Source organism: Cyprinus carpio, chromosome B10 (genome assembly GCF_018340385.1).
Source record: "Cyprinus carpio isolate SPL01 chromosome B10, ASM1834038v1, whole genome shotgun sequence".
Lineage (NCBI taxonomy): Eukaryota > Metazoa > Chordata > Actinopteri > Cypriniformes > Cyprinidae > Cyprinus > Cyprinus carpio.
The window spans coordinates 12202527-12228272 of NC_056606.1; the positions used below are offsets into that span (position 1 = coordinate 12202527).

The window sequence follows — 25746 nt, forward strand, 5'->3', positions numbered from 1 at the left end:
TTACCTTTTTTAAATGTTTTCTACAAAATAAAAAAGTATGTTATTGCCATCTAGAGGCCAATAGTAATATGGTAAATTATAGAGGAACCGAATATGCCTGCATTGATGTCATATATGACCTAACAGATTAATTGAATTTTATACAGTTAATTCATACAGTATAAAGTGATAAATCACTTTTATATATATTATATAAAATAACATTCATATAAAAGTATGTAAATTATATAAAACATTTCATAAAAAGTTCATAAAACATGAAAAATATTTATATAAAATGTACACAAAAATAAATTTATTTTTCTCTTAAACCTGTATATAAATTGCATATTATTAATGATAAATCTTTGAAAACACATCTATTCATGATCTCAGTTGGATTTTCTTCAGAAAAAAAAAAAAACATCTTTGCAGAATTACATATTTTACTATTAAATATTTTATGTAGGCCTAAATAGTATGACAAGATATATGAAGGTGATTTATAGCAGTAATTCCCAAAAACAAGTACAAATGAATATGAAAAACTGGTTTACAGTTGAAGTAAAAAATAAATAAATAAATAAACAGAGGTAGATATTTATATTTCTTACCTTATACTTCTCTCTTCTTTACAACAAAACAATCTCAGATGAGCTGTGCACAATCCTAGAGCTTCAAACGGAGTTACGTAAGTCTTTTTTTCAATTACAGTATTGTCAATTGTTTTGGTTTTAAAGTGAATCACTTAAATAGTGGATAGTTTTTTGATATTAATGATAAAATGAAATGATATCCTGTAAGTTATGAGTTATTTCCGCTTTGTTGTTGATGAAGGGATACTTGAGACTAAATGATTGAGGGGTTGTAAAACAAAACGGTGTGAAGTAGCACTAATCTGTAATAAAGAATCTAATATTGTGATGTACCAGGGGATGGCGCTGTGCCCGTATGTCTAAGTGGTCAGGAATTCTGCATCAGCGCTGTTACTGTCACTGCAAGAAATAGGTGAAAGAATTCTAATAAAAGCGTATTCTATTTAGTGTAGTTTTCTAGTAGTCGAACCTTTTGATTCTGAAAAGAATTTTTTTTTTTTTTTTTTTTTTTTTTTTTTTTTTTTTTTTTTTTTTTTTTTTTTTTTTTTACAAATAATCGGTTGAGATGTTCATGAAACACACAGGGTGGGTACTCCAATGAAAAATAAATAGCCTTGTAGTTTTTAAAACATATCTTAGAGGTTAATGGACATACAAATAATAGTAATAAACTTCTACAGACTAAAATGTATTTAAAAAAAAAAAATTATAGGTTTAGACTTTTCTGTTACTTTTGTTTTCAGAGAAACAGATTACTTCCTTAGGTTTCATCTTTGTCATTGACTGCGAGAACGAGATATATATATATATATATATATATATATATATATATATATATATATATATATATATATATATATATATATATATATAATAGTCACGTGACGCGCGCGAGAGTTGTCGCTGAAGTGAACGCGCATTGCATGCGCTCATACACCCAGACACTTCGGTTGTGAGAACACGAGCAATGGACCAAATTAACGACCGAACGGTAAGTTATATTATCATTGCTGTTTTTATTATTATTAACGATGTTGTTTAACTATTTTTTTATCAGTGGTCTAATACCTCACGCTTAAGTCCATGGTCCTGTTTCTGGTCATTTGAACGTTCATATGTTTTATTTGTCCATCAAGTTCTTAAGTATGTGTTGTGTCAAGATATGAAGTGGTATTGCGCCACATTATTGTTATTCATTGATTCAAAGTCACTGGTTTATGATTGACGCTTCAGACTGTATTTCAGCACCAAGGAGAGCTCAGACGGCAGCGAATGCTTCTTGAATCTAGTAACTTTTATTTTTGGCACCTTTTTCAGTTATTAATTTGTCTTTAACTTATTGTTTAAATGAACAATTACATAGATAAATTAATATACAGCAGCTACAAAAAATAAAATAAGCTCAGCAACCATAGCAAGCTTTCTATGCAGTATGCATTTCTCTGTACTGTTGAGCAACTGTTGGTGGTTTGTCACTGATCCAACTGAACAGAATGCACTTTATAAGTTTGTCCAACAATTTTGTGTTAGAAGAATTTAGAGATTTCTGCTGAGTTGGAAAGCTGAAGATATACAGTCCTGCTGTTTAAAAATTAATCATAGTTTCTTTGACAGAGAGCAAAACCTAGCAATAGAAGACCATAAATAGTGCTTTTACATACCAATATCAGCTCTCCATTTTGAGCACAGAGTATAAAGAATCAAATCTTATTAAGTATACATGAGTTCTGTGTTCATACAGTGCATTTCTATATCTATAAATTGTGGTTAGACATCAAAAACTGTCCCCAAATCCCTCTCCCATGTTTTCTTGACATGACATATGGTATGATTTCCCCAAGTGATCTGCAAAAGTATGAGATCACTCACATATAAGTGACTTAAAATCATTCTTGGGAATTCTGTATTTATCTCTCTAAACTGTGTAATTTCATTTACAGTAATGAAACGAGGTTAAAGAGGCGATATAAATACTGAGTAGCTGCATATCTCCATAAAGATCATTATCCTCTGGGTCTCTGTGTTGTGGAAAATCTCTGAGGCTTTGATTCTGAATGAATACATGAATCAGAATCAATACATATTTTAAGATTTACATGCTCTTTGTTTCTAACAGGTCATTGTTAATGATGCATCTCATTACTGAGATCTACCAGAACTTCTTCATGTGCGTTTCAACTTTGTTTTCCTCGTGATCTTGAGATATTTAGAGGAAGGCAGAAAAATAAGACGTTGCCCTGGCGACAGCTCATCCTTATCACGACTCTCACAAATATGCACCTCTGTGATTCAGTGGGAGGTTGATGATCTCCAAGGATATTGTTCTAAAGATTTCTGCTTCTTCTGACTCTTTCAGATGCCCTGAGGGACCTACCAGTATTCAACATTCTGATCTGAGAGGGCAGAGGAAATGGGGATTTTACATTTGTTGGTGTTTGTGCTGCTCGGAGACAGATTGGGTCCTACACGGCCAGACATTTTAGCGAAGGCCCAAGCCAGCGAGCGACGCGTCTTGGCACACATTCCTGGCGACATCATCATCGGGGCTCTTTTCTCTGTCCATCATCAGCCACCGGCCGACAAGGTTCATGAGCGCAAGTGCGGCGCTGTACGCGAGCAGTATGGCATCCAGCGGGTGGAGGCCATGATGCACACACTGGACCGCATCAACGCGGACCCGCACATCCTACCCAACATCACACTGGGCTGTGAGATCAGAGACTCATGTTGGCATTCAGCCGTGGCTCTGGAGCAGAGCATCGAGTTCATCCGTGACACTCTAGTCTCAGCCGAGGAGGAAGAAGGCATGTCTAAGTGTACAACCGAAGGTGGAGGGACTCCCATGAAAGGGAAGAAGCCCATTGTGGGGCTCATCGGGCCTGGATCCAGTTCTGTGGCTATCCAGGTTCAGAATCTTCTTCAGCTCTTCAACATTCCCCAGATTGCGTATTCGGCAACCAGTATGGATCTCAGCGATAAGTCTTTGTACAAGTACTTTATGAGGGTGGTGCCTTCTGATGCCCAGCAGGCCAGAGCAATGGTGGACATCGTCAAAAGATACAACTGGACCTACGTATCTGCCATTCACACTGAAGGTACGTGATCTCTTTCCTCGGGGAAGCATTTTTCTTCACGGCTACTATGAGATTTTCCACAACGCTTCTTAAAAGAGCTAAATCTGCCCTGCAACTCTTTTCTTTCTCTTTTGAGTCTATTCATTTTTTTAGTTCTGGAGGTTTAATTTCTTCCTCGCATTAGTATTTCACAGAAGTCTTCCAGTGAGAAAGGCAGATCTCCGTAAGCACATAAAAACTATTATTTAAAGCATTAAATCTTCCACGTTCTCAAAGTGAGAGCTTTTCCAGAGGGATTTTATTAGGTGATAATGTATCACTCTGTCTGTTGCGGTTCACCTTTATCTTGGCCTAAACAGCGAAATCTCTTTATTATTCGTAGAGGGAAATGTCACATCTTTTAAGGAGTCCTCATAAAGAGTTTATGTCTCTGATGCAGCATGTGCCACGTGTTGTCAAGATGCTATTTAGTACCACTGAGATTTTATCTTTTTGCGTTTGAATTTGTTTTTATTTTATATTTTCTTTTCTTTTTTTCCTTTTGAAAGGAGGTAAGTTTTAGCAATGGCAGTTTCTTATATAATACTGTAAATCTTATAATTTAAAATTTTCTTAATAACTTTAAGTTTATCTTAGCAAGTTCAAATTCAGCTAACAAACCTGTTTTTTACTGATTTTAGTTTTAGTTAACTAATGAATATTAAATAGTAACCTGGGTGCATTCTTTACTGTATGTTACAAATTCAGGCAGTATACATTATAAATAGTTTTTTTGTTTTTTGTTTTTTTTTACATACATGTGACCCTGGACCACAAAACCAGTCATAAGTAGCACAGGGATATTTGTAACAATAGCCAACAATACATTGTATGGGTCAAAATTATCAATTTTTCTTTTATGCCCAAAATCATTAGGATATTATTAAAGATCATGTTCCATGAAGATATTTTATAAATATCCTACTGTAAATATATCAAAACTGAATTTTTGATTAGTAATATGCATTGCTAAGACCTTCATTTGGACAACTTTAAAGGCGTTTTTTTTTATATTTAGATATTTTTTGCAGCCTCAGATTCCAGATTTTCAAATAGTTGTAGTCCTATCCTAACAAACCATTCATCAATGGAAAGCTTATTTATTCAGCTTTCATATGCTGTATAAATCTCAATTTAAAAAAAAAAATTACCCTTATGACTGGTTTGTCGTCCAGGGTCACATTTTGTATATTTTATTTCATACTGTTCATATGATTTCATGGGACGTAAAATGTAGTTTGTGGTTTTAGTTTTACTTAACTATTAAATATTATCCCTGGTTCATTGTTTACTGAATACTACAAACTGAAGCAGTTTGGCTAGAAGATTGATGGCCTTACAGACAGGTGTTAATTGCCAGCAGGTAGTTAAATGTGGAGCCCACCCCAGTTTTCACCCACATACAAAACAAGGAGCCGTGAAATACTCCATAATGTTGATTCATTTGCTGGCATCTGTAGCTCCATTTGTATTATATCATCCTTTAACATTTGTAATTTGTGGGCTCTATTGATAAAATAGAACAGATGTTTGTAGTCCCATTTGATTTGACATGTGTTTAATCAGCTTGTCAATCAACATGCTGAACACCAGTGGAGAATAGGTGTTTTTGCCCTAGTTTAACATGAAAATTGCGAATGAAATTACTGAAGACATATGTTAAAAGAAAGCTGTGTGTGTAATAGTGAGGTTTACTGTTTTTTTTATAAAAACGTATTTTATTAAAGCTATTGAAATGCAAAAGTTTCCTTTAAAGGGGTCAAATGATGTTGCTAAAAATAACATTATTTTGTGTATTTGGTGTAATGCAATGTGTTTATGCAGTTTAAGGTTCAAAAAACACATTATTTTCCACATACTGTACATTATTGTTTCTCCTCTGTGCCCCGCCTTTCTGAAACACCTTGTCATAGTTTGATGCGTGTCCCAGTCAGAACACCGGTAAGACAAAACAAAAACAATAAAACTCATTACAAATGAGCCATTTGTTGCATCCAGTGGGGATATAATTACAGATTATAATGATTTATACTGTGTTTTTATGCATTGCGTTGTGTTGCGTTGCATCGCACGTCTTCACACACGGACAAGTGTGACATCATATACCTCTGTAAATAAATACAATTAAAATTGACGTCTCGCACACTTCAGTGCACTTTGAATGGAACATATACATTCGCTTCGCTGAAATCATGGCAGAATATCCTGTGATGTCCACTTCGCAGGGCACTTACGTTCGAATAGAACAAACTGCTGAAGCGATAAGAGAAACATACAAAATGTGCAGAGCAGGGGGGCAAGAGGACTGGAATTGAGAACCGCTGCTCTACACTGTTCAAAACTTGTGTTTGAATCATCAGTGGCAAATCCTTTACATAGTCTTCTCTCAGGATCAGGAAACAGTCCTCCATAAAATGTACTGCACATTAAATATTTGGGTTGGACTGTTCTGGAACAGTGTTATAAATACAACTTAACCACTGATTTCTAGTTGTGTCCTCTTTTGGAAGGCCAAACAAAGTGTTTTTGCTTTCACAACGAAATGCACAGCATCTCCACAACATGGCAGCGGTGACAACAGCGAGAATCAAAGGTTACATCTTCTTTCTTTGCGGGAACATTTGGGCGGTGTTATGCAAATCATCCCACAGACTGACGTAGACATGTGGGGGCGTGTTTAAATGAGCCGTTTTAGGAGGGCGTGGTTGACTCTTAACTTTTATAAAGAATATCTCTTTGGGTTTGAGACTTTAGTCTTTGTAACTTTACAGATCTTCTTTATGCACCAAGAGCTTGTAACACTCCAAAGAGAAAGGAAAACTTGAAATCGCATCATTAAGGCCATTCAGACAATGTGTCAAGCAGCATCATACCTTTCTGCAGATTTGTCTATCTATTGTTTCATCATGTTCAAAAGTGTCTTTGATGTTTGAAAACACCCCATGATGCTTTGCATGCAGCGTACACAGAGTGAATGGTAAATAGACATGCTCATGTATTGTGTTGCTGCTGCTCTTTTGTTATGGCCTTTTTTGGCCTCAACAGAAATCATTAGCTGAAAAGCGATCATGATGATCATTTACATCTTTAGCGCTGTTTTCAGTGTCTGTGGGCGTGTAATGTATTTTCCTGTGAGAGTGAACACACTGTTTAAAGACTTGTCACTTCTGCAGCATCTGTCTCTCTGTAGGAGGGAAAGAAATGTTGAGGTCGACAGAATATCTGATGTTATTGTGTGCAGAGGTCATTTTACCCACATTTGTTATTGCTTCTTGTGACCGACCTTTTAAATTGCAGGACCACTTGTTTTCTGCCCTTTATCGATGAATTGCCTGTAAAATATTATGTAGGCCTAACTTTTATTATATATCCATTTTTATCTGAGACAGAAGGTTCTAGTGAAGTTTGAGCGCAGCGAGGGAATTAATTCACCGAACTGGCACAGAGGAATGGAGTGAACGATTTGAAGAAGATCTTCCCTGAGGAGAGAGATTAGAGATGAAGTCATGCGCATTTGGAAGTACACTTCTCAAATCTAAGACTTCACAGAGATGAAGAATGAGACATGTTTGATAGTCAAGTTATGCATAGGTTAGGCTCTTAGATTTAATTAATTATCCCTTGATTATCTACACAATGGAATTACTAAAAAATATTGCTTAGTAAAGGCAGTAAAGGCAATTCTCATTCTTTTGGTATTATCATACTGATTTCTTTTAAAAATCATGTTCATTTCTTTTAAAAATCTTACTGACCCCAAGCTTTTGAAATCATTATAAAAGTACTGAGATATGATGGGTACATGAAAATGTACTGCATAAAAGGAATAACCAATATCTGCTGCATTTTTAGCAAAAGCCCTCCATATTTTCTTGGTATAGTTCCTCAAAACTCTCATGTTACGATGAACAGCAATGGACATTTCTCACCTTGCAGACACAGCTTACTCACTGGAATGCTTATAGCAACCTGGGGTTAAGTGTTTTCCTCTGGGACATGATGGTGATGGGGGTCTCAGTGACCTTACGGTTCACATATCACCTCAGCCAGATTTGAACCTGCAATCCTTAGGTCCAGAATGTTAACCACTACACTACCTCCTAATATTTTTTTAGCAAAGCTCATGGAATGATCTTGTGAATGTTGTTTTAATCCTTGTAATCTTCATTATCAGAACTCATAATCTAGTGTGCAATTAAGATGTTTGTGCATTGATTTGAAAAAATTGGTCAAAGTCGATTTATTGTATTTGAGTGAAATGAAGGTTTATGTTTGCTCTTTATCAAGACATCTTTGCAATTGTATCAAATTCGCACCTCATAAAATGTGTGAAGACTGGGAACGTTCCTCACACAAAAGTAGGTGACCTGATTTTTATGTAAATTGGGGGAGTTTACCCCTGACGCTTTAGGAAAGAGGGGCACCATGGCCTGTTTTTCATTAGTTTTTCAAACTTTTTATTTCTTACTGAATATATTCAGGAATCAAAGCACAAAACAAGGACACTTTTATAGAACATAAATAATGTTTTCGGAGATTTTGCTGTAAATATGGTGTTTCAATTTAAATTACTTTCAGTTCAGCAAGATAATTTCATGAGAAATCAAAATTTCCATGATTTTCATGATTCCTCAAAATTAGTGTTCAATCTACTGTACCAAATGTTTCGCTACTCCCTCAGCTGACCCACCCAGTCAAGTCATGGTAATAATGAGGAAGTAGGATAGATTTGATTTGTAAAAACAAGAATAACTAATGATGAGAATAAAATGTGGGAGAATTAGTTAAAATGTGTGCTGTTCCTGACTGTGTGTAGCACCTACAGCTCTTCATATTCTCCTGAAGATCTTAACAAGGCCATTTTTCGCATGAGTTTAACAGGTTGCACATCACATTTTACTGTGGATTGTTTTGTGAACCAATCAAAATGACATTTGTGATGGCCATTGCTGTCACAGTTTCATTATAGCTGTACAATTCCAAGCTAATTTATATTAAAAACAATAAATTATTTGATATAAATGTTTAATTCAATTATAATAAAATAATATTAAATATACATATATTTTATAGACAATATAATATAATAAAATTAATATAATAAAGGATTTTATCCTTTAAATATCCACAAACTTCAGTATTGTTACTGAAACTGGTATGATGGTGTCATGGCTCAAAGATTTTGAACATGTTTCAAGCTTAAAAATCATTCAATCTCTCAATCTTCAGGGAACTACGGTGAGAGTGGAATGGAGGCCTTCAAAGACATGGCAGCAAAGGAGGGCATCTGTATTGCTCACTCTGACAAGATCTACAGCAATGCTGGAGAGCAGAGTTTCGACCGTCTTCTCGATAAGCTCAGGAGCCACCTGCCCAAAGCTCGTGTGGTGGCATGCTTCTGTGAGGGCATGACCGTACGTGGCATCCTCATGGCCATGAGACGCCGCCGCCTAGTTGGAGAGTTTCTGCTGGTTGGCAGGTGAGTTACCCAAAACATGAACCCTGTGCACATGGAATTATATTTTTAGCAGACATTTCTTATCAAAGCAACGGCAAGAAAACACTCCTGAAATTGTGCCTGTGAGCTGTGGCAAGCCCTCTTGGCAGGTTCGGAAAACAAATCTTGTTTTTTTCTCAAAGTGTAGGAGGTGTATTAGAAAAGCTTACTGTACATCTATAACACTTACTGTTGCAGAAAAAAACAACTATGTAGCATGCTTGGGAAATATTGTAGGGGAGATGGAGGGTAGTTGCCACATGTTTTACTCCAGTGACTATTTCTCAAGAGTATAATTTGTTTTGAGTATATTTGCTTTTTAATTTTAGATTCTGTTTAGAAACATACCATAGAGTTATGACTATCTAATTACAAATTTTCAATGTAATTTCCCAGGAAAAAGTTTCTTGCTATTGGGGCATTTTGTCATATTATATGGGGTATATTACACTATTTTTAAACTACCAATCAAAAATCTTGAGTCAGTGCAGCCTGTTATTACAATTTAAAATCCTTTTGATTCAAGTTTCAATCAAATTCAAAACCGTTACTGAGATGAACCTCATGTGATGACTTCTCAGTGTGACAACTAGACCCAGTCACCCCTGTCTTCTGCATCTTCTTTACTGCATGTTATCTTGGGTCACGCCATCGGCCAATTCTGTAGGTATTAAAGATACTTTTGAATTTCCACCCACGTCTGTTGATCATCATCTGCAACTCTTTGCTTGTTGTGTGAGAGAGACAAAATCAAGATGGATCAAAACATGGAAGCAAGGCTCATCTTTCTGTCTGTTATCACCAAAAATGTTGCCATCACCATCATCATCATCACCATCACAGTCATCCACTGCTGAAGCAAGGTATGTGATTTATGTTTATTTCAGTGATAGGCACTTGAGTCATGTTATGATAATGTCTTGAGTAAGCCTGTTGATTCTGTAATGAGGACTTGAGAGGTTCAGTCACACTGAAGTAATTCTGTAATGCTGGATCTGATTTTACAAGTACAGACTGTCTCTTAAATACTCTTATACACTTTAGCTTTACTCAATGGGTTCTCTTCCCACCGAAGAAAGACATCAGAGACGCTTCAGTTATTTGTGATAAGATTACTAATTCACCATTCAATGACTGACAGAAAAATAATTGTATGTGACAGATCCTGTGAGAAGAATATTTTAAGAGCTTGACTAGGCATCGACATCTTGAAAAATTAGCATGTGCTATTCATAGTGTCAAATGAAGTAAGAAATGATTCTTCCCATTTTTAATCTCCTGGAGTGTGACAACTAAATTACCTATATTTAGCTTCACCCCCAATTCAGTTCTGGCTGTTCCATTAATAAATCTCTTATGGATATTACAGACTGAAATAATGTATTATGTCTTTGAGATATTAAACTAAGAATAATTCCTCCAATTTCTGCTTCTGTTCAGGAGCTCTTCGGTTGGATAATTAGACGTTCACTCAATGGTGGATGTGTTTTATAAACTTTTAGAGGTGAAGTGTGTCGTTTCTTGCTATTGGGAGTGTTTGGGAGAAGTGCACGCTTCACCCAGCTTACAATAAATTGACTTCACCTTCTGCTAAATGGAAATGAGAGGAAAAAATACCATTACTAATATATCAATTGCAACCTAAAAATGGAAACATATAAATAAAGTGGTTTTATTCAACAAAATATTTTGCAACATATGCCAAATAGATAGCATTTGTTGGCATAAATCTGGTATAATTTTCTGTCCTTAATATAGGGATATTAATATAATTCTGTCCTTAATTTTCTTTCTTTTTTTTTTTTTGTGAAATGATGATAGTGTAAAAAGCATGATGAGCATCATTATTTCTTTGTTTGTTTGTCTATTTATAATATTCAATTAAACAAAATAACTAATCACGTTTCAAAACTTTTTTTTAAAGCATAAAACATTTTTGTACGATTTTGAATTCTGTAATTTTGTCATTTATAAAGTGCACTCTTTAAATGATTTTTGGGGTATTTTTACAATGCCCAAACAAACTCCAATATTTTGAGTTCAGCTCTTTTTAATAACTTTAGAACCAGATGACATCAAAGTATGCATCTGGAAAATCATTGTTTTGGTGAAGTTTAACAGGCCAGTTAATTTGTTTTGTGGTAGGGGCCTATATTTTGCTTATTTATGTAGTTTCTGAATATTTAAAAAGGATCTATTTCAGAAAATGGTGTCATGGTCTTTATTCTGGGCCTCTGGGCATTCCACAGGCTGGATGTGCTGAGAGAAGATGCCATGTTTATGGGGGTGCCAGTGTGTGTGTGTATGTGTGTGTGTGTGTGTGTGTGTGTGTGTGTGTGTGTGTGTGTGTGTGTGTGTGTGTGTGTGTGTGTGTGTGTGTGTGTGTGTGTGTGTGTGGGTGAGGTGTGTTTGCGTGTGCATGAGTGGATGACCAAGTTTGTGTGTGTGTGTTTGATGAGGTGTCAGACACCAGCTCCAGGGAAGGTAGCGAATGTTGAGTTTTTTTCTTTGGTTCAGTGAGAATATGGCCACTGTTTCTCTGTTCCAGTTTCTTAATCTCTATGTGGCTACAAAAGTGATAAAGTGTATCAAGACAAACTCAATGTGCTTTCTTTGGTATATTGGTTGCTTTCTGATTTGGTGCATGCATATTTGCTTTATTTAGCATTAATTAATTGAAAAATTTGTTTAAAAAAACTACCAAAATATTATTACCAAATTATTTTTTTAAATATATACTAAATGTGTTATAACCAGTGTAATCTTTTGATTAAAAATAGATTTTGTTTGTAATGCCTAAATATATTACAAAATGTATTTTAAGGGTCATGAAAAAATTAAAATATTAATATTAATTTACCAGTATTAAACATTTGGACAATATAAATAAAAAATAATATTAAAAAAATGTCCAACAAATATAGAATAAATATGTGTAACTGAAGCATATGGAAAATATATTTATTTAAAATGTACATTTGCAAAAAATGAAAAAAAAAAAGAATTTTTTTAAATTAACATGTGGGACTGCAGTACGAGTTGATCCTTACAAAAACAATTGTTGCCAAAGGCTGTTTGTCAACATCCCCACTCAGCAGCCTATTGACAGCCATGGAAACAGTGATGTCCAGGCTCCTCCGTTTCACAACTGAATGACTTTCAATTATTTACTAATGAGCAGTTTGCAGACTGTGCCCAGCCATCTGTCTCTAGTAAGTGTGAGGACACTATTGTATTCTGTTGTATTATCTGTCAAAATGTTCATCAGTAAAGTGTGCACAAGAGCTGATCTATTGCTAACGAGGGCTGATGTGACTCCCCCCGCCGCTGGGGATGGATAAAAATGTAACCTAATTTAATCATCAGTTTCACTTTGCAGCTTCTTTGCAGCATTTGTTGGTGTAAATCTGATATTATTTTCTGTCTTTAATACAGCAGCTTCCCACATAAACGTGTGTGTGTTATTTCTCTGTGGGCTAATTGTTAACAGATTAAAACTGTGATCCATGTAGATTCCAAAATATGAAACACCCACAGAATTTTTTTTTTTTTTTTTTTTGAGACACTGACGTATAAAGCATAGAAACTTTTATTATTTTTATTATTATTTATTCTTACTAAATCCAGATTTCATAATTTTTTATGCTATAAAACCTGACCACATCTGGTTGAATTTAAAAAGGCAACACTTTGTAATAAGGTACCATTATTTTACATTACTGCGTTAAAAATCAATAACTAATAATGAGCAACACATTTACTACGGTATATAAAGTTAGTTAATAAAATTCCAACTGTTCATTGTTAGTTCTTGTTAGCTAAGGTCCATTAAATAATATTACCAGTACTGCTTTTGAATTTAATAATGTGTTAGTGAATGTTGAAATTAATATTAACTTTAATTAATAAATGCTTTTTTTACGTTTTTTATTGTTAGTTTGTATTTATTTAATGTAGTTAACTAATGTCAAATTTTTGAAGTCTAATGACAGTCATTTAGTGACTAGTTCACTATAAAGCACATAAGACTTTACCTCAAAAAAAAAAAAATTCAGACTTATGATATTCATGATGTTATTATTGTGTATGCATTGAGATGGATTTATGGTTTTTATTCAATCTGAGGAAGTTTCATTGAAATTTGAATAATTCCGTAAACATCTTTGCATAAACAAATCACTAAATAAGTCGACATAAACAAATCACTAAATAAGTATTTTTGAACGGATTAATTTAAACAAACAGTTCAAAAGATGACTGAAAATGAATCAAATTCAATCTGCACATTTCCTACTGAGGTTGAAATAAGATCTACTGTTAAAATATCTCTCTTGTAGTGCTCTCATAGCACAAAGAACAAGCGTGAAATGTCCTTCTTGTTGGTAATGTCAACATATCAAATGCATATATTTCAAATATAACCCTAGTTTTGCAGTATGTTTTAATGTGCTCTAAAATGCTGTCAGACATCTTTGTAAAGGCATTGGCACCTTTGCTTTGGCATTTTTGTTGTCTTTTTTTAAATTGTCCTGCAGCGGCAGTGGGCAGAGGAAGGCTGACCTGCTGGGGTCAGTGTGTGGGTTTACTGAGCTGTTCAGCTCTTTTCCATGAGATGATTCAAGCTGCTACTAACATGCTCCTCTATGCTTCCCTCCCATTGCTTTTGCCTCCAAGGACAAGTTATGAAAGCCTCTCCTTACCTACCATGAGAACAAAAATGATACCTCCCACACACTGCTGAGTTGTATAACATTTAGCGCTATGAGTTTAGGAAGTGTTTGAGAACATATAGATAGAGTGGATGCTGAAAAGTGTAGTTTATTTTTCTTGTGTTTATATGAAAAAGGAGGAAGGAGAAGGTAAGACTCACCTGTTGTCATTCAAAGATCCCTTTGATGCTTAATGGCAAACATTTGGAGCACATATATCTCAAGGAGAGGTTTATTATGAGTCTGTCACTATGAAATACTGGCCAGCTGTGTCCTTAAGACCTAATTCATAGAGTAACCTGGTCATAACTACTGGGCTTTGCTGTTATGTGGGTCAGTTTGGACCTGGAGGCTCCCTAACTGTCTCTCAACAGGGTTTGATCTATATAAAAGCCATTCATTACTCACTTGTCTCTTGCACACTTTGCAGCGACGGTTGGGCAGACCGCTATGATGTCACTGACGGCTTCCAGAGGGAGGCAGCTGGGGGGATCACTATTAAGCTGCAGTCTGCTTACGTCACGTGGTTTGATGATTACTACCTGAACCTACAGCCGGACACAAACCTCCGGAACCCCTGGTTCCCTGAGTTCTGGCAGCACCGCTTCCAGTGCCGGCTGAAGGGACATCCTCAAGAGAGCACCAAATACAACAAGACCTGCACCAGTGAGTGGAAGATGTTCTCATATGAACTCACCACAACTTACACAAGTTTGGGACAGTTTATCTGGATGTCTGGCTTTTCATCAATTCATCCATTCATTTGTCTGTTCATCAGTCTCTCTATTCATCTCTTTATCTATCTTCATCCATCCAACCATACATCTGTCTGTCTTTTCATCAATTCATCCATCCTTCTTAATATACATCCATCATTTTCTGTCCATCCATCATTCATTAATCTATACATCTATACATCTGTGTCCATCTCTCCATCCATCTGTACATCCACCTATCAGCTCATCTGTTCATTCATTCATTCATTCATTCATTCATCTATCCTTCCATTATTTTATTTAGTCATTCATTCAACCATGAATCCAACTATCCATCAATCCATAATTTCGTCAGTTAAACTTTTCATTCATCCATACATCACCTATTAATCAGTCTGTGGATCTTTACATCCATTTGTCCTTCCAATACTTTGTCTCTTTTTAATCCATCCATCCATCCATTCATCAATCTTTCATTTCATCAACTTCTATTCATTCATGTATACATCATCCTTATTTTTATGTCAATATATTCATCAATCTATACATCCATTTGTCCTTCCACTATTTCATCTATCAATCCATACATCAAATATATATATATATCAAGCTTTCATTCCATCAATTCATCTATCTATTCATCTATTCATCATCCATCCATCAATCTGTCAATATATTCATCCATTTATACATCCATTTGTCTTCCCACTATTTATCCATTCATTCAGCCGTACATCCAAATCTTTTATTTAATTCATTAATCTATTCATTACCATCCATCCAGTCATCCATACTTCCCTCCCTCCCTCCCTCCATCCATCCATCTATACATCCATTTGTCCTTCCACTACTTCATCTATTCGTCCATCCATTCATCCATCCTTCCAGTACTTTGTCTGTTTTCCATCCATCCATCCATCCATCCATCAGTCTTTCATTCCATAATTTCATCTATTCATTCATATATACATAATCTATCTATCTTTTTATCCATTATACTTCCATTTGTCCTTCCACTCCTTCATCTACTTGTCCATCCATCCTTTTATTAATCTATCTAATAATGAATATCAACCAACAAAAATATAATATAGATAAATACTTTACTGTGGCAGATGAAAGCACTGAATAGATATTACAAAAAGTGTCTTTAGAACTCAATATATTGTGTGTTCTGTTATTGTTTTCACTACACCATCTCGTAGAGAAAGAGTCACTCCGACACCAGTATGCTCAGGACACGAAGATGGGCTTTGTGATCAATGCCATCTACTCTATGGCTTACGGCCTGAACGCCATGCAGAAGTCTCTGTGTCCCGGCTACGCAGGTCTGTGTGAAGCCATGCGGCCGATTGATGGAGGTAAACTCTTAGAATTCCTCATGAGGACAAACTTCACTGGCGTCTCGGGAGAAGTGGTGCTGTTTGATGAGAACGGAGACTCCCCGGGGAGGTAGGCACCGTTCATATTTTACTACAAACACAAGTAAGAATGTGCTTCTAAACTCCTTTCAGACAGAATGAAAACAATCTCTTGTTGATGTCATTGTGATTTTCAAAAATACCTTCCTTCAGACTGAATGGCTTTATGAGCAAAACATGAATGATGCTGGGTTAACTGTTTCACATCCATAACAGTGCTTTTATGTGTGTTTTTCCAGGTATGAAATCATGAACTTTAAACAGATGAGTGAGGAGGACTATAGCTACATCCACGTGGGTAGCTGGGACAACAGTGGGCTGAAGATGGATGACGAGGAGATTTGGGCCAATAGCAGTGCCATCATCAGATCAGTGTGCAGTGATCCCTGTGAAAAAGCTCAGATAAAGGTGAAAATGTGTCAGTGTAATACGTGTTTCTATATGAAATGTGTTTTATATAAGTGTATATGTGCTTATTTATTATACACTACCATTCAAAAGTTTGAGAATGGTAAGATTTTTTCATGTTTATGAAAGGCGTCTTTTATGCTCACCGAGTCTGCAGTTATTTGATCAAAAATACAGAAAAAACAGTGATATTGTGAAATATTTTTAAAAAATTCTAACTATTTAATAATTTAGTATATTTTAAAATGTTAATTCATTCCTTGATGCAAAGCTAAATTTTCAGCATCATTACTCCAGTCTTCAGTGTCACGTGATCCTTCAGAAATCATTCTAATATGCTTTTCTAATATGCATTTCTTATTTCCAAAGTTGAAAACAGTTTTTTTCAGGATTTTTTGATGAATAGAAGGTTCAAAAGAACAGCATTTATTTAAAAGTTTTTAATCTTTAGTAACAGTATAAATTACTTTACTATCACTTTTGATCAATTTAATGCATCCTTCCTGAATAATATTACTTTCTTTAAAGAAATTAAATATATATATAATGGAATATATATATATATATATATATATATATATATATATATATATATATATATATATATATATATATATATATATATATATATATATATATATATATATATGTATATATATATATATATATATATATATATATATATTCCATTGACTTATACTGATACAGGAGCCTAAGCTATATATTTAGAAAGCAGATTATCATATAAACTTGGATGTAGAACTTTAAGCACCCACAACACATTAGCAACCACATGGCAACCACTCAAAACACCTTAGTAACCACATAGCAATGCCCTAAAAACCACTTAGAACACTGTAGCAACTGCATAGAAGTGCACTGCAACCACCTACAACACTTTGGCATTGTGGTGGCAGCTTTGAAAGCAAGTTTTTTTTACAGAAATCTATAACTTGTATAACTTGACCTCTCTGTTCTGACCACCTCAGGTTATCCGTAAGGGTGAGGTGAGCTGCTGCTGGACCTGCACTCCGTGTAAAGAAAACGAGTTTGTGTTCGATGAATACACCTGTCGTATGTGTGAGCTTGGATCCTGGCCTACAGATGACCTCACAGGTGAATCTACATCCACCTTCAGAGCACAATGTAGTTCTTCTTGTAGTTCATCCAGAAGTCAAAGCCATCCTTTACCCATGATTCTAAACTTCTCAGACCAGCCACATAAGCTTATCATCTCGTACAGCAGTGTGTGATATAAGTATCTGGGTCACAGAATAACATTGGAGACCCATTTATCTCTTAGAGCGTTATTTGAGAATCTGGTCCATGGCAACTTAATGCCAAAAACAGAGATTTGGGCTTGGCGGGGGTCTCCATCAGAATGTTCCAGAATTGCTGTCAAGCGTAAGCCCTGAAGCAGCAGTCTCTCAGCATGTAGTACATTACTGAGAGCCGAGGCCACACTGCTGTTCATGCAAGAGCCTTAATGACACTTTTTGACATTTAGTAGCAGGTGGTTTTGAGTTTGAGTACCTGCAGTTCTTTTTTTAATTTAGTAGTTTTTGGATTTTATACTAGTGTTTACAGCATTTATTCACTGTACAAAGACAAAGATCTCTATAACAGAGAAATTAAAATGTTAAAATTACTTTTAAAACATCTAATCATTTTTTGTTTTTAAGCTCAACTCACACAAAAAACTGTATATTTCAGGCTAGTTCAGCAAATTTGCATATATGGTAATACTAATATTTAAGAGTAAACAGTAGCACTTCATAATAATCTCAAGTACTTTACCATTAGTTAATGCGTTAGATATCGTGAAGTAACAATGAGCTATTTTAGTAATTAATAAGCACATTTATTGATCTTGATTAATGTTCATTTCTACATATGCTAAGATAGTTTAAACATTCTGAATTGTATAAATTAACATTAGTAAATGAATGAATGTGAATTAATAATAAACAATAGTGCATTTATAATTTAATATTAATGTAGCATTAATGTAGGGTTTAGCTGACAAAAACCTTGTGAATCCCTGATCTAATAAATGTTGTAAAAATGGTTGGTCATTGTGAGTGATTGATTTGTAATTATTTTAATTCAAACTAATTATGGTGATTCAGACTAATGTTAATGAATTGAACCCTACTGTAAAGTGTTCTTGTTTATACTCAAATATGAGCATTAATGCCTGATTTTTAGCTGGACCAGTCTCAGAAATGCTGTTTTTAGTACTTAAGAAGCACAGCTTATGGTGCAGCTGGTATCATATTTTATTCCTGATTGAAACATGTTATTAAAGTGTAATTTTGACAAACATTTACAGAGATTTCAGAGCATGTCTAAAAATAGCTGCCCAGGGGCATTACAAATATGGCTGCCGAGTACGCCCACTTGCCCTAAAGGCACTTTCACAAAAGCCTTTGATAATCAGAACCGTTACTTTCCAGAGTAGCTTTTGGTGTTGCTGGTTTGTGAATCTGACCTGTAAAAACAAAACAAACCTCCATTGTCATTTGACCAACCTCATTATAAGCTATCGAAACCAAGACTCAGTTTCATCCTCATTCAGTGTCTGTTGATGCAAATCGCACATGCTAAATATATCAGCTCTTGTTTGTCAGCCTCTAATGCATAATGCATGGCTTGGTTGAATGGATGGTTTTGTTTATTTTTGCACAATTTTTTTTTTTTTTTTTTTTGGTTTGTAAAGTTGCACGGTAATTCAGCCAACAGTTTTACTGTGTTATCTGCATAATGATGGATGTTCTCTGTACAATTTTAATGCCACACATCAGTGATTCTAAATAATCATAGACATAGGCCCTATACCGACTAGCTAAATTAATGTTTGCTTTGCACATAGATTTTTATGCAGTATAATTACAACCCCTGAAGTGGAAACATTTTATTTGAAGTTCCAGGGGCAACTCATAGTAATGCCTTATTTCTAGGGCTGTTGAGTGATTAAAAACTTTAATCTAATTAATTAAATGATTAATGTATTTAATTGAAAATTAATCGTAAATCAAATATAATTGAGAATTTCCTCCCAAAAAGATCATTTAAAGTCACTATTGTGTTAGATGAGAAAAGCATTGAATAGACATTACACAAAGTAATTTTAGAAAGAAATATTTTACAAAAATAAAAGGCAACACTTTACTATAGGGACCAATTCTCACTATTAAACAGTTGCTTATTAGCACACCTCTTTTTAACATCTTGGCTGTGTATTAGTACTTACAAAGCACATATCCTGCATGATCATATTCTACATCCTTAATCCTACCTAATACCTAAACTTAACAACTACTTTACTAACTATTAATAAGCAGCAAATTAGGACTTACTGAGGCAAAAGTCATAGAGAATTGGACCTTACAATAAAGTATAACCAAATACACTATTCAACTTTGCATAAATAATGATAATAAATGGTTTTAAATATTGAAATATGAGATAATTAAAAGAAAATAAATGATACTCCCAGTCAGAAACTAAATCCTCCAGTAGGTTATTTCTTAATGAGTGAGTCATTCAGTCATTCATTCAACTGATTTGTTCAAACGGCTGATTCATTCAAAAACTAAGCAAGTGACTGTCTTTATGAATGGGTCAATGAATCATTGGCTTACTTGATTAGTTTAAAAACATGGACTCATTCAGTATCGTAACACCATTGTGTGTTGCTTAAGAAATGCAAAACAGTTCTGCTGTAGCTTTGTTTGGAAATACTGCTGTACCTATGTTACAGGTAACTGAATTTTTTAATTTAATGACAAAATAATGTTACATTAATTAACGACATGTACTTACTATGTGGGTTAGGGTTAGGATTAGGGTTTGTTTTAGGGTTACTTGCATGTAATTATGCATAATTAATTGTTATTATAATTATAAGTACATGTAACATGTAACAAGGACACCTGTTACAGTAACTGAGAAAAAATGTGTAATTAAATTAATTACAATTACTTGCAAAGGGGGTCACAACTGAATATTTTTTTACACACATACAGATATGATTTATTTCTTTCCCAAATTGCATTGACTGCTTTAAAATATGATACACCAAAGTTTCAGGAGTTTAGGACAGAATAGGACACATACTTATGCAATGACTGTTTTATTTCCTATTTGGGTTTATATATGTTTTATTTTTTTAAGATTAGCATTATTTTTCAAGGCATTATTAGATGCCAGTGTTTCCTGTCGTAGCTATGGAAGGTTTTCTTATTATGATTTTAAATCTGTATTTAACCTCAGAACAATCTCAAAGTAAAGATGCTAAAGTGTCATTTTGTGGTGGCTGTGCTTTGAAATTAAATTATTCTAATATTAATTCTAGTGAAGAAGGATTTTGAAACTCTGACAGTAATCAGTGTTGAGTACTACTGTAAGGTTAACCCTGCCTCCTTTAAATGTTTCCAAATGATTTAAGTCCCGTTCACACCAAGAACAATAACCATAAAGATAACGATATTAGCGTCCACACCAGCGCCACCAACTTGAATTAAAAAAGTGCCTCTCTGTGCCTTTATCTTTATAGCTGTGGTGTGGATATCTTTTATTCTTTAATATTGAGAACAATTTTTAGAACTATATCTTTATTGTCCTTGGTGTGAAAGGGCCTTTAACAGTTAAAAACATTTGTGAGAAATTTAGAAAAGTAATCAAATTTAATAAAGTAATTGAAATAGTTACACTACTTATTACATTTTAAATAGGTTAGCTTGTAATCTATAACCTATTTCATTTCCAAAGTACTTTTAATGCATATAGTTTTTTTCCATTTAACATGTTAAATCAGCCCTACTAATTACATTTACGTCTCAAATTCATGTCCCTCAGGCTGTGAGCCAATCCCGGTGCAGTACCTTTTGTGGATAGATCCTGAGCCAATTGCCGCCGTGGTCTTTGCCTGCCTCGGCCTGCTCGCCACCATCTTCGTCACTTTAGTCTTCGTCAGGTTCCATGATACACCAGTGGTGAAGTCCTCCAGCAGGGAGCTGTGCTTCATCATCCTGGCTGGCATCTGTTTGGGGTACCTGTGTACGTTCTGCCTCATCGCCAAACCGCATGTGGCCTACTGTTACTTGCAGAGGTTGGGAATCGGGCTCTCGCCAGCCATGAGTTACTCGGCCCTAGTCACCAAGACAAACCGCATCGCTCGCATCCTTGCAGGCAGCAAGAAGAAGATATGCACCAAGAAACCTCGTTTCATGAGTGCCTGCGCACAGCTGGTCATAGCCTTCATCCTGATCCTGATTCAGCTGGGCATCATCGTGGCACTCTTCATCATGGAACCTCCGCAAGTGATTTACGACTATCCGTCCATACGTGAGGTGCACCTCATCTGCAACACCACCACGCTTGGAGTGGTGGCACCGTTGGGCTACAACGGGCTGCTCATCCTCAGCTGCACCTTCTACGCCTTTAAGACCCGCAACGTCCCCGCCAATTTCAACGAGGCCAAATACATCGCATTCACCATGTACACCACCTGCATTATCTGGCTGGCTTTCGTGCCAATTTATTTCGGGTCAAACTACAAGATAATCACTATGTGTTTCTCCGTTAGCCTCAGCGCTACCACTGCGCTGTGCTGCATGTTTGTGCCCAAAGTCTACATCATGTTGGCCAAACCTGAGAGGAACGTACGCAGTGCTTTCACCACGTCGACCGTTGTGAGGATGCATGTGGGTGATGGGAAAGCTGCCTCTGCCGCTAGCCGGTCTAGCAGCTTGGCTAACCTGTTCAGACGACGAGGCTCTGGCACAGACACTGTCAGGTCAGTATGAGGCCAGTGTTATTTTAATTTAATTTATATTTTAGTATTTTTAAATACTATTACAGTTTAATATAGTGTTTTTATATTTTCAGTTTTAATTTTAATTATGGTTTACAGTTACTTTGTTACAGTGTGTGCATTTGTCAATTTTATTTGTTTTTCTTTTTTAATATTACTATTAAGGGGTAATTAATTTGTAGTTTAGTTATTTTTTTCCATCTAATATTTATTTTTATTAATATTTTATTATGTATAATATTAAATTTAAAATTTATTTAATATTTGTTTATTAATATTATAATACTTATTTATATTATTATTTTATTTTTATTTTTTTTTATTTTTTCAATTCCCAAAAATATAAGAGTCTTAGTCAGTAATAACCCTGTACAATAAATGCTTGGTCATAATTTCAGAATTGAGATTATTTTATTCAGCTCTCTAAGGTTGGGAATTGACAAATATATATATATATATTTTTTTTACTTTATCTTTATTCTTGTTTTAAACTCTTTGGTTTAATTGAATTCACACTGAATGAATTTAAGGATAATGAGGCATGACATGTCAGTTTTGAAAATCCTTATTTTTACTTCTTTATAAGAAGATGATGTGCAGTCACTGCTCTCAGTTGCAGAAGAAGCCTCTTCTGAAAAATAAATATATAAATAAATACGTTAAATCTGTTTATCTCTCAGTAATGCCTGCCAAAGGTTTGCTTTTGAGAATGGAAATGAGTTTAGACGGAAAATGAATCAACTCCCCAACTGAGCATATTTTAGAACACATAAAAAAAACGCCAATATTCCCCTCGAAAGAGAAAAAAGAGCCCCAACCAATTACCCTGTATGCCTGTGAATCATTCCTGGAGCAACTCCGGAGTTACGCACATTTGGGTTGATGAGTCCCCAGGTGCATGAAGAGAAGTGAAGTTAGAGATTTCCTTTCTGACTTCTACAGGATTGGATGAGGGTGGTAATTGTGCTTGGAATGGATGGATTGGAATGGCTAATAGGAGGATCTATTCTCTCTTGCCTTTAAGCTGTAGTGTTACACATTAGCAAGAGTGTAGCAGCATTGTGAGGACGGTCACAATTTAAAAAATGTGATTCTGTGGTTATGAATAAATTTATACTGATGTCCATACATGTAGTCTAAATTTCTGTGTTTTAAAGGCAGACAGTTTTTCAAACAATTAACAATTTGCTCTTATTTTTTCCACTTTATCTCCTTTTAAAGTGAAAATTTTCATAAACGTTGGTGATTAACTAATTTGTTTATATATATATATATGTGTGTGTGTGTGTGTGTGTGTGTGTGTGTGTGTGTGTGTGTGTGTGTGTGTGTGTGAATAAATATAGTATTTTAGTATATAGAATATATTATAAAATATGAAATATTAAAATACTAATAAAAATTTTATGTAACTTTTTAATGTAAATATTTGTAACATTTATCAATAATTTGTACATTTGGAAAAAATAGACATTTTTATGGAGTTTGAACATGTGTATTTATGTATAACAAATCAAATACACATTGCTATTTTCTTTCAACAGTTCCAACGGCAAAACAGTGACCTGGGCACAGAACGAGAGAAGTTACAGGCCAAACCTGTGGAAGCGGATCTCAATCCACATTAAGAAAAAAGAAGAGGCCAACCAGACGGCCATTATCAAGCCCTTCTCAAAGGGCTGTGATAGGCCTCCAGACCCCGGGGTGAAGCTTGCATACGACGGGTCTCAGAAAAACCAGCGCTACCCTGTAACCTACTGCCCCCAGACCCCTTCCCCATTGCCGACCGTTTGCCAGCGGCCTTCGATGCAGAGGCGGGAAATGGAAGAGCGTGACGAAGAGCGTGCACCAGTGGTGGCTATACCCTCATACCTGACGGAGCGCCTGCAGCATGGCGCCCCGTCCCAGACCTGCATCATGGATCAGATCAGCTGTGTGGTCAGTCGATTCACGGCCAACATCAGTGAGCTCAACAGCATGATGCTGCCCGGTTCACCGCCGGGAACAGGCGTAAACGTCGCCACCGCCACCGCCCCGGTCCCCAGACCCTGCTCCCCTACTTTCCGTCTCCATCCACAAGAAAGGCCGCATCCAACCACCGTCACCACCTACGCAGACGTGGTGGCTGCAGCAAACACCAATCCTCGCTCCGCGGTCGGCATCGCTGGGGGCATCATCACCGGTGGGAGTAGCCGGGCTTCACCTGCCAGCCTTTTTGACAGCACCTATGACTCTTCGTGTGTGGTCAGGACCACTGATTTTGAGGACCTGGGCGTCTTGACACCACCTTCGCCGTTTAGAGACTCCTCCGTGGACTCGATCAGCGAATCTCCCACATCACCGGCCTCGGAGCTGCCGTTGTGTGAGCCCTGCTCCCCGATATACGACCAGCTGGTGCTTCGCCACTATAGCCAGAGCTCCTCTTCGCTCTGAGAGATTATTCGGAGCACAGGAAGATAGGCAGCTACTGAGATCCTGCATCTGCTTAGACTGCAAAACCCAGCTGTAAATGTCAAGGAGTGTAAACTCTTAATATAGAAGCACTCGCTGAGGACGTTTTATGGAGCTTGAAATCCAGCCCGTCCTCAAAATCCCAATCTGCTTAGGGGAAGGCACTTCACCAAACTGCTTTTCAGATAATTAAGGATGTACTTGAAATGCTCTCGTGCACTAGAGCGCTCTGACAAGTTTATGGTCCTTCTTGTCAAGAAGTTACTGATGTTGGTCAGTTTGTGTACTGCAAGTTTTCATGGCTTTACAGCTACTTAATAACATTCCAACAACGTCAATCTACACAGGTGGGAAAAATGACAAAATGCCTGCTCCAGGCAATGTCTTTTTTTATCTCTCTTGTTGCCTGTCAGCAAGATGCCTGAACATCTTGCACGGTTCTTCACGTACAAAGGAAATGCAAACGGTTGAATGTAGGACCAAATGAAGCCTTTGAGCGCAAAGTAGTTTGTTTAAATTCAGTAGTTTGTTTAAAGTCATTTTCGTTATTTCCTAGTTTAGAGGTTGCATGTTCTGCCACTTCATTTAACTTCATATAAAATAATATTTATGATTATATTTTTCATAATAAATCAAATAGAAGAGGTTGAAACGGCAGGTTTATTTAGATATTGAACAAATCGAACACTTTAATATAGATAATATTTCTTTCAGATGACTGGATTTATTTATATGAACATGTCCCAGTATTACTTGAAGTATTCAATAATAAATCTTTAACTTTAATTTGAAAGATGGTATTTGAGAAAATGATACAAACTAATGGGAGATTCAAAAAAAACTATTTACACCACCACTGAAATGTTTGGGGTGAGCAAGATTTTTTGAGAGAAATTAGCACTTTTATTCAGCAAGGATATAAATTGACCAAAAGTGACCAAATGGTATTGAAAATAATCACTGTTTTAAAAAAAAACAACAAAAAAAACACCAGCACTACTGTTTTCAACATTAAAAATAATAAGAAATGTTTCTTAAGCA

The 25746-nt window shown here is 35.7% G+C and overlaps 1 protein-coding gene across 2 annotated transcripts; it reads left to right on the forward strand.

The window, feature by feature from the left end:
• Positions 1-1462: 1462 nt before the first annotated feature.
• LOC109061114 (metabotropic glutamate receptor 5-like) lies at positions 1463-25671 on the forward strand. Of its 2 annotated transcripts, none has more exons than XM_042732535.1 (9): positions 1463-1566; positions 2932-3670; positions 8918-9167; positions 14325-14560; positions 15816-16062; positions 16271-16439; positions 17429-17555; positions 21300-22239; positions 23799-25671. In XM_042732535.1, exons 2-9 carry the CDS (start codon positions 2986-2988, stop codon positions 24685-24687), a joined length of 3543 nt encoding a protein of 1180 aa, XP_042588469.1. In that variant the 5' UTR covers positions 1463-1566; positions 2932-2985; the 3' UTR covers positions 24688-25671. The 2 variants fall into 2 exon arrangements, with proteins under 2 accessions (XP_042588469.1, XP_042588468.1); XM_042732534.1 differs by having other exon boundaries at positions 1483-1566; positions 2692-3670.
• Positions 25672-25746: the final 75 nt, after the last annotated feature.

Excerpts from the sequence above, each read along its gene's own strand:
- LOC109061114 (XM_042732535.1), top strand. The coding sequence starts at position 2,986 with ATGGGGATTTTACATTTGTTGGTGTTTGTGCTGCTCGGAGACAGATTG. Across the intron at positions 14,561-15,815 it reads ATACAACAAGACCTGCACCA|AGAAAGAGTCACTCCGACAC; the intron begins GTGAGTGGAAGA and ends ACCATCTCGTAG. Across the intron at positions 16,063-16,270 it reads AACGGAGACTCCCCGGGGAG|GTATGAAATCATGAACTTTA; the intron begins GTAGGCACCGTT and ends GTGTTTTTCCAG.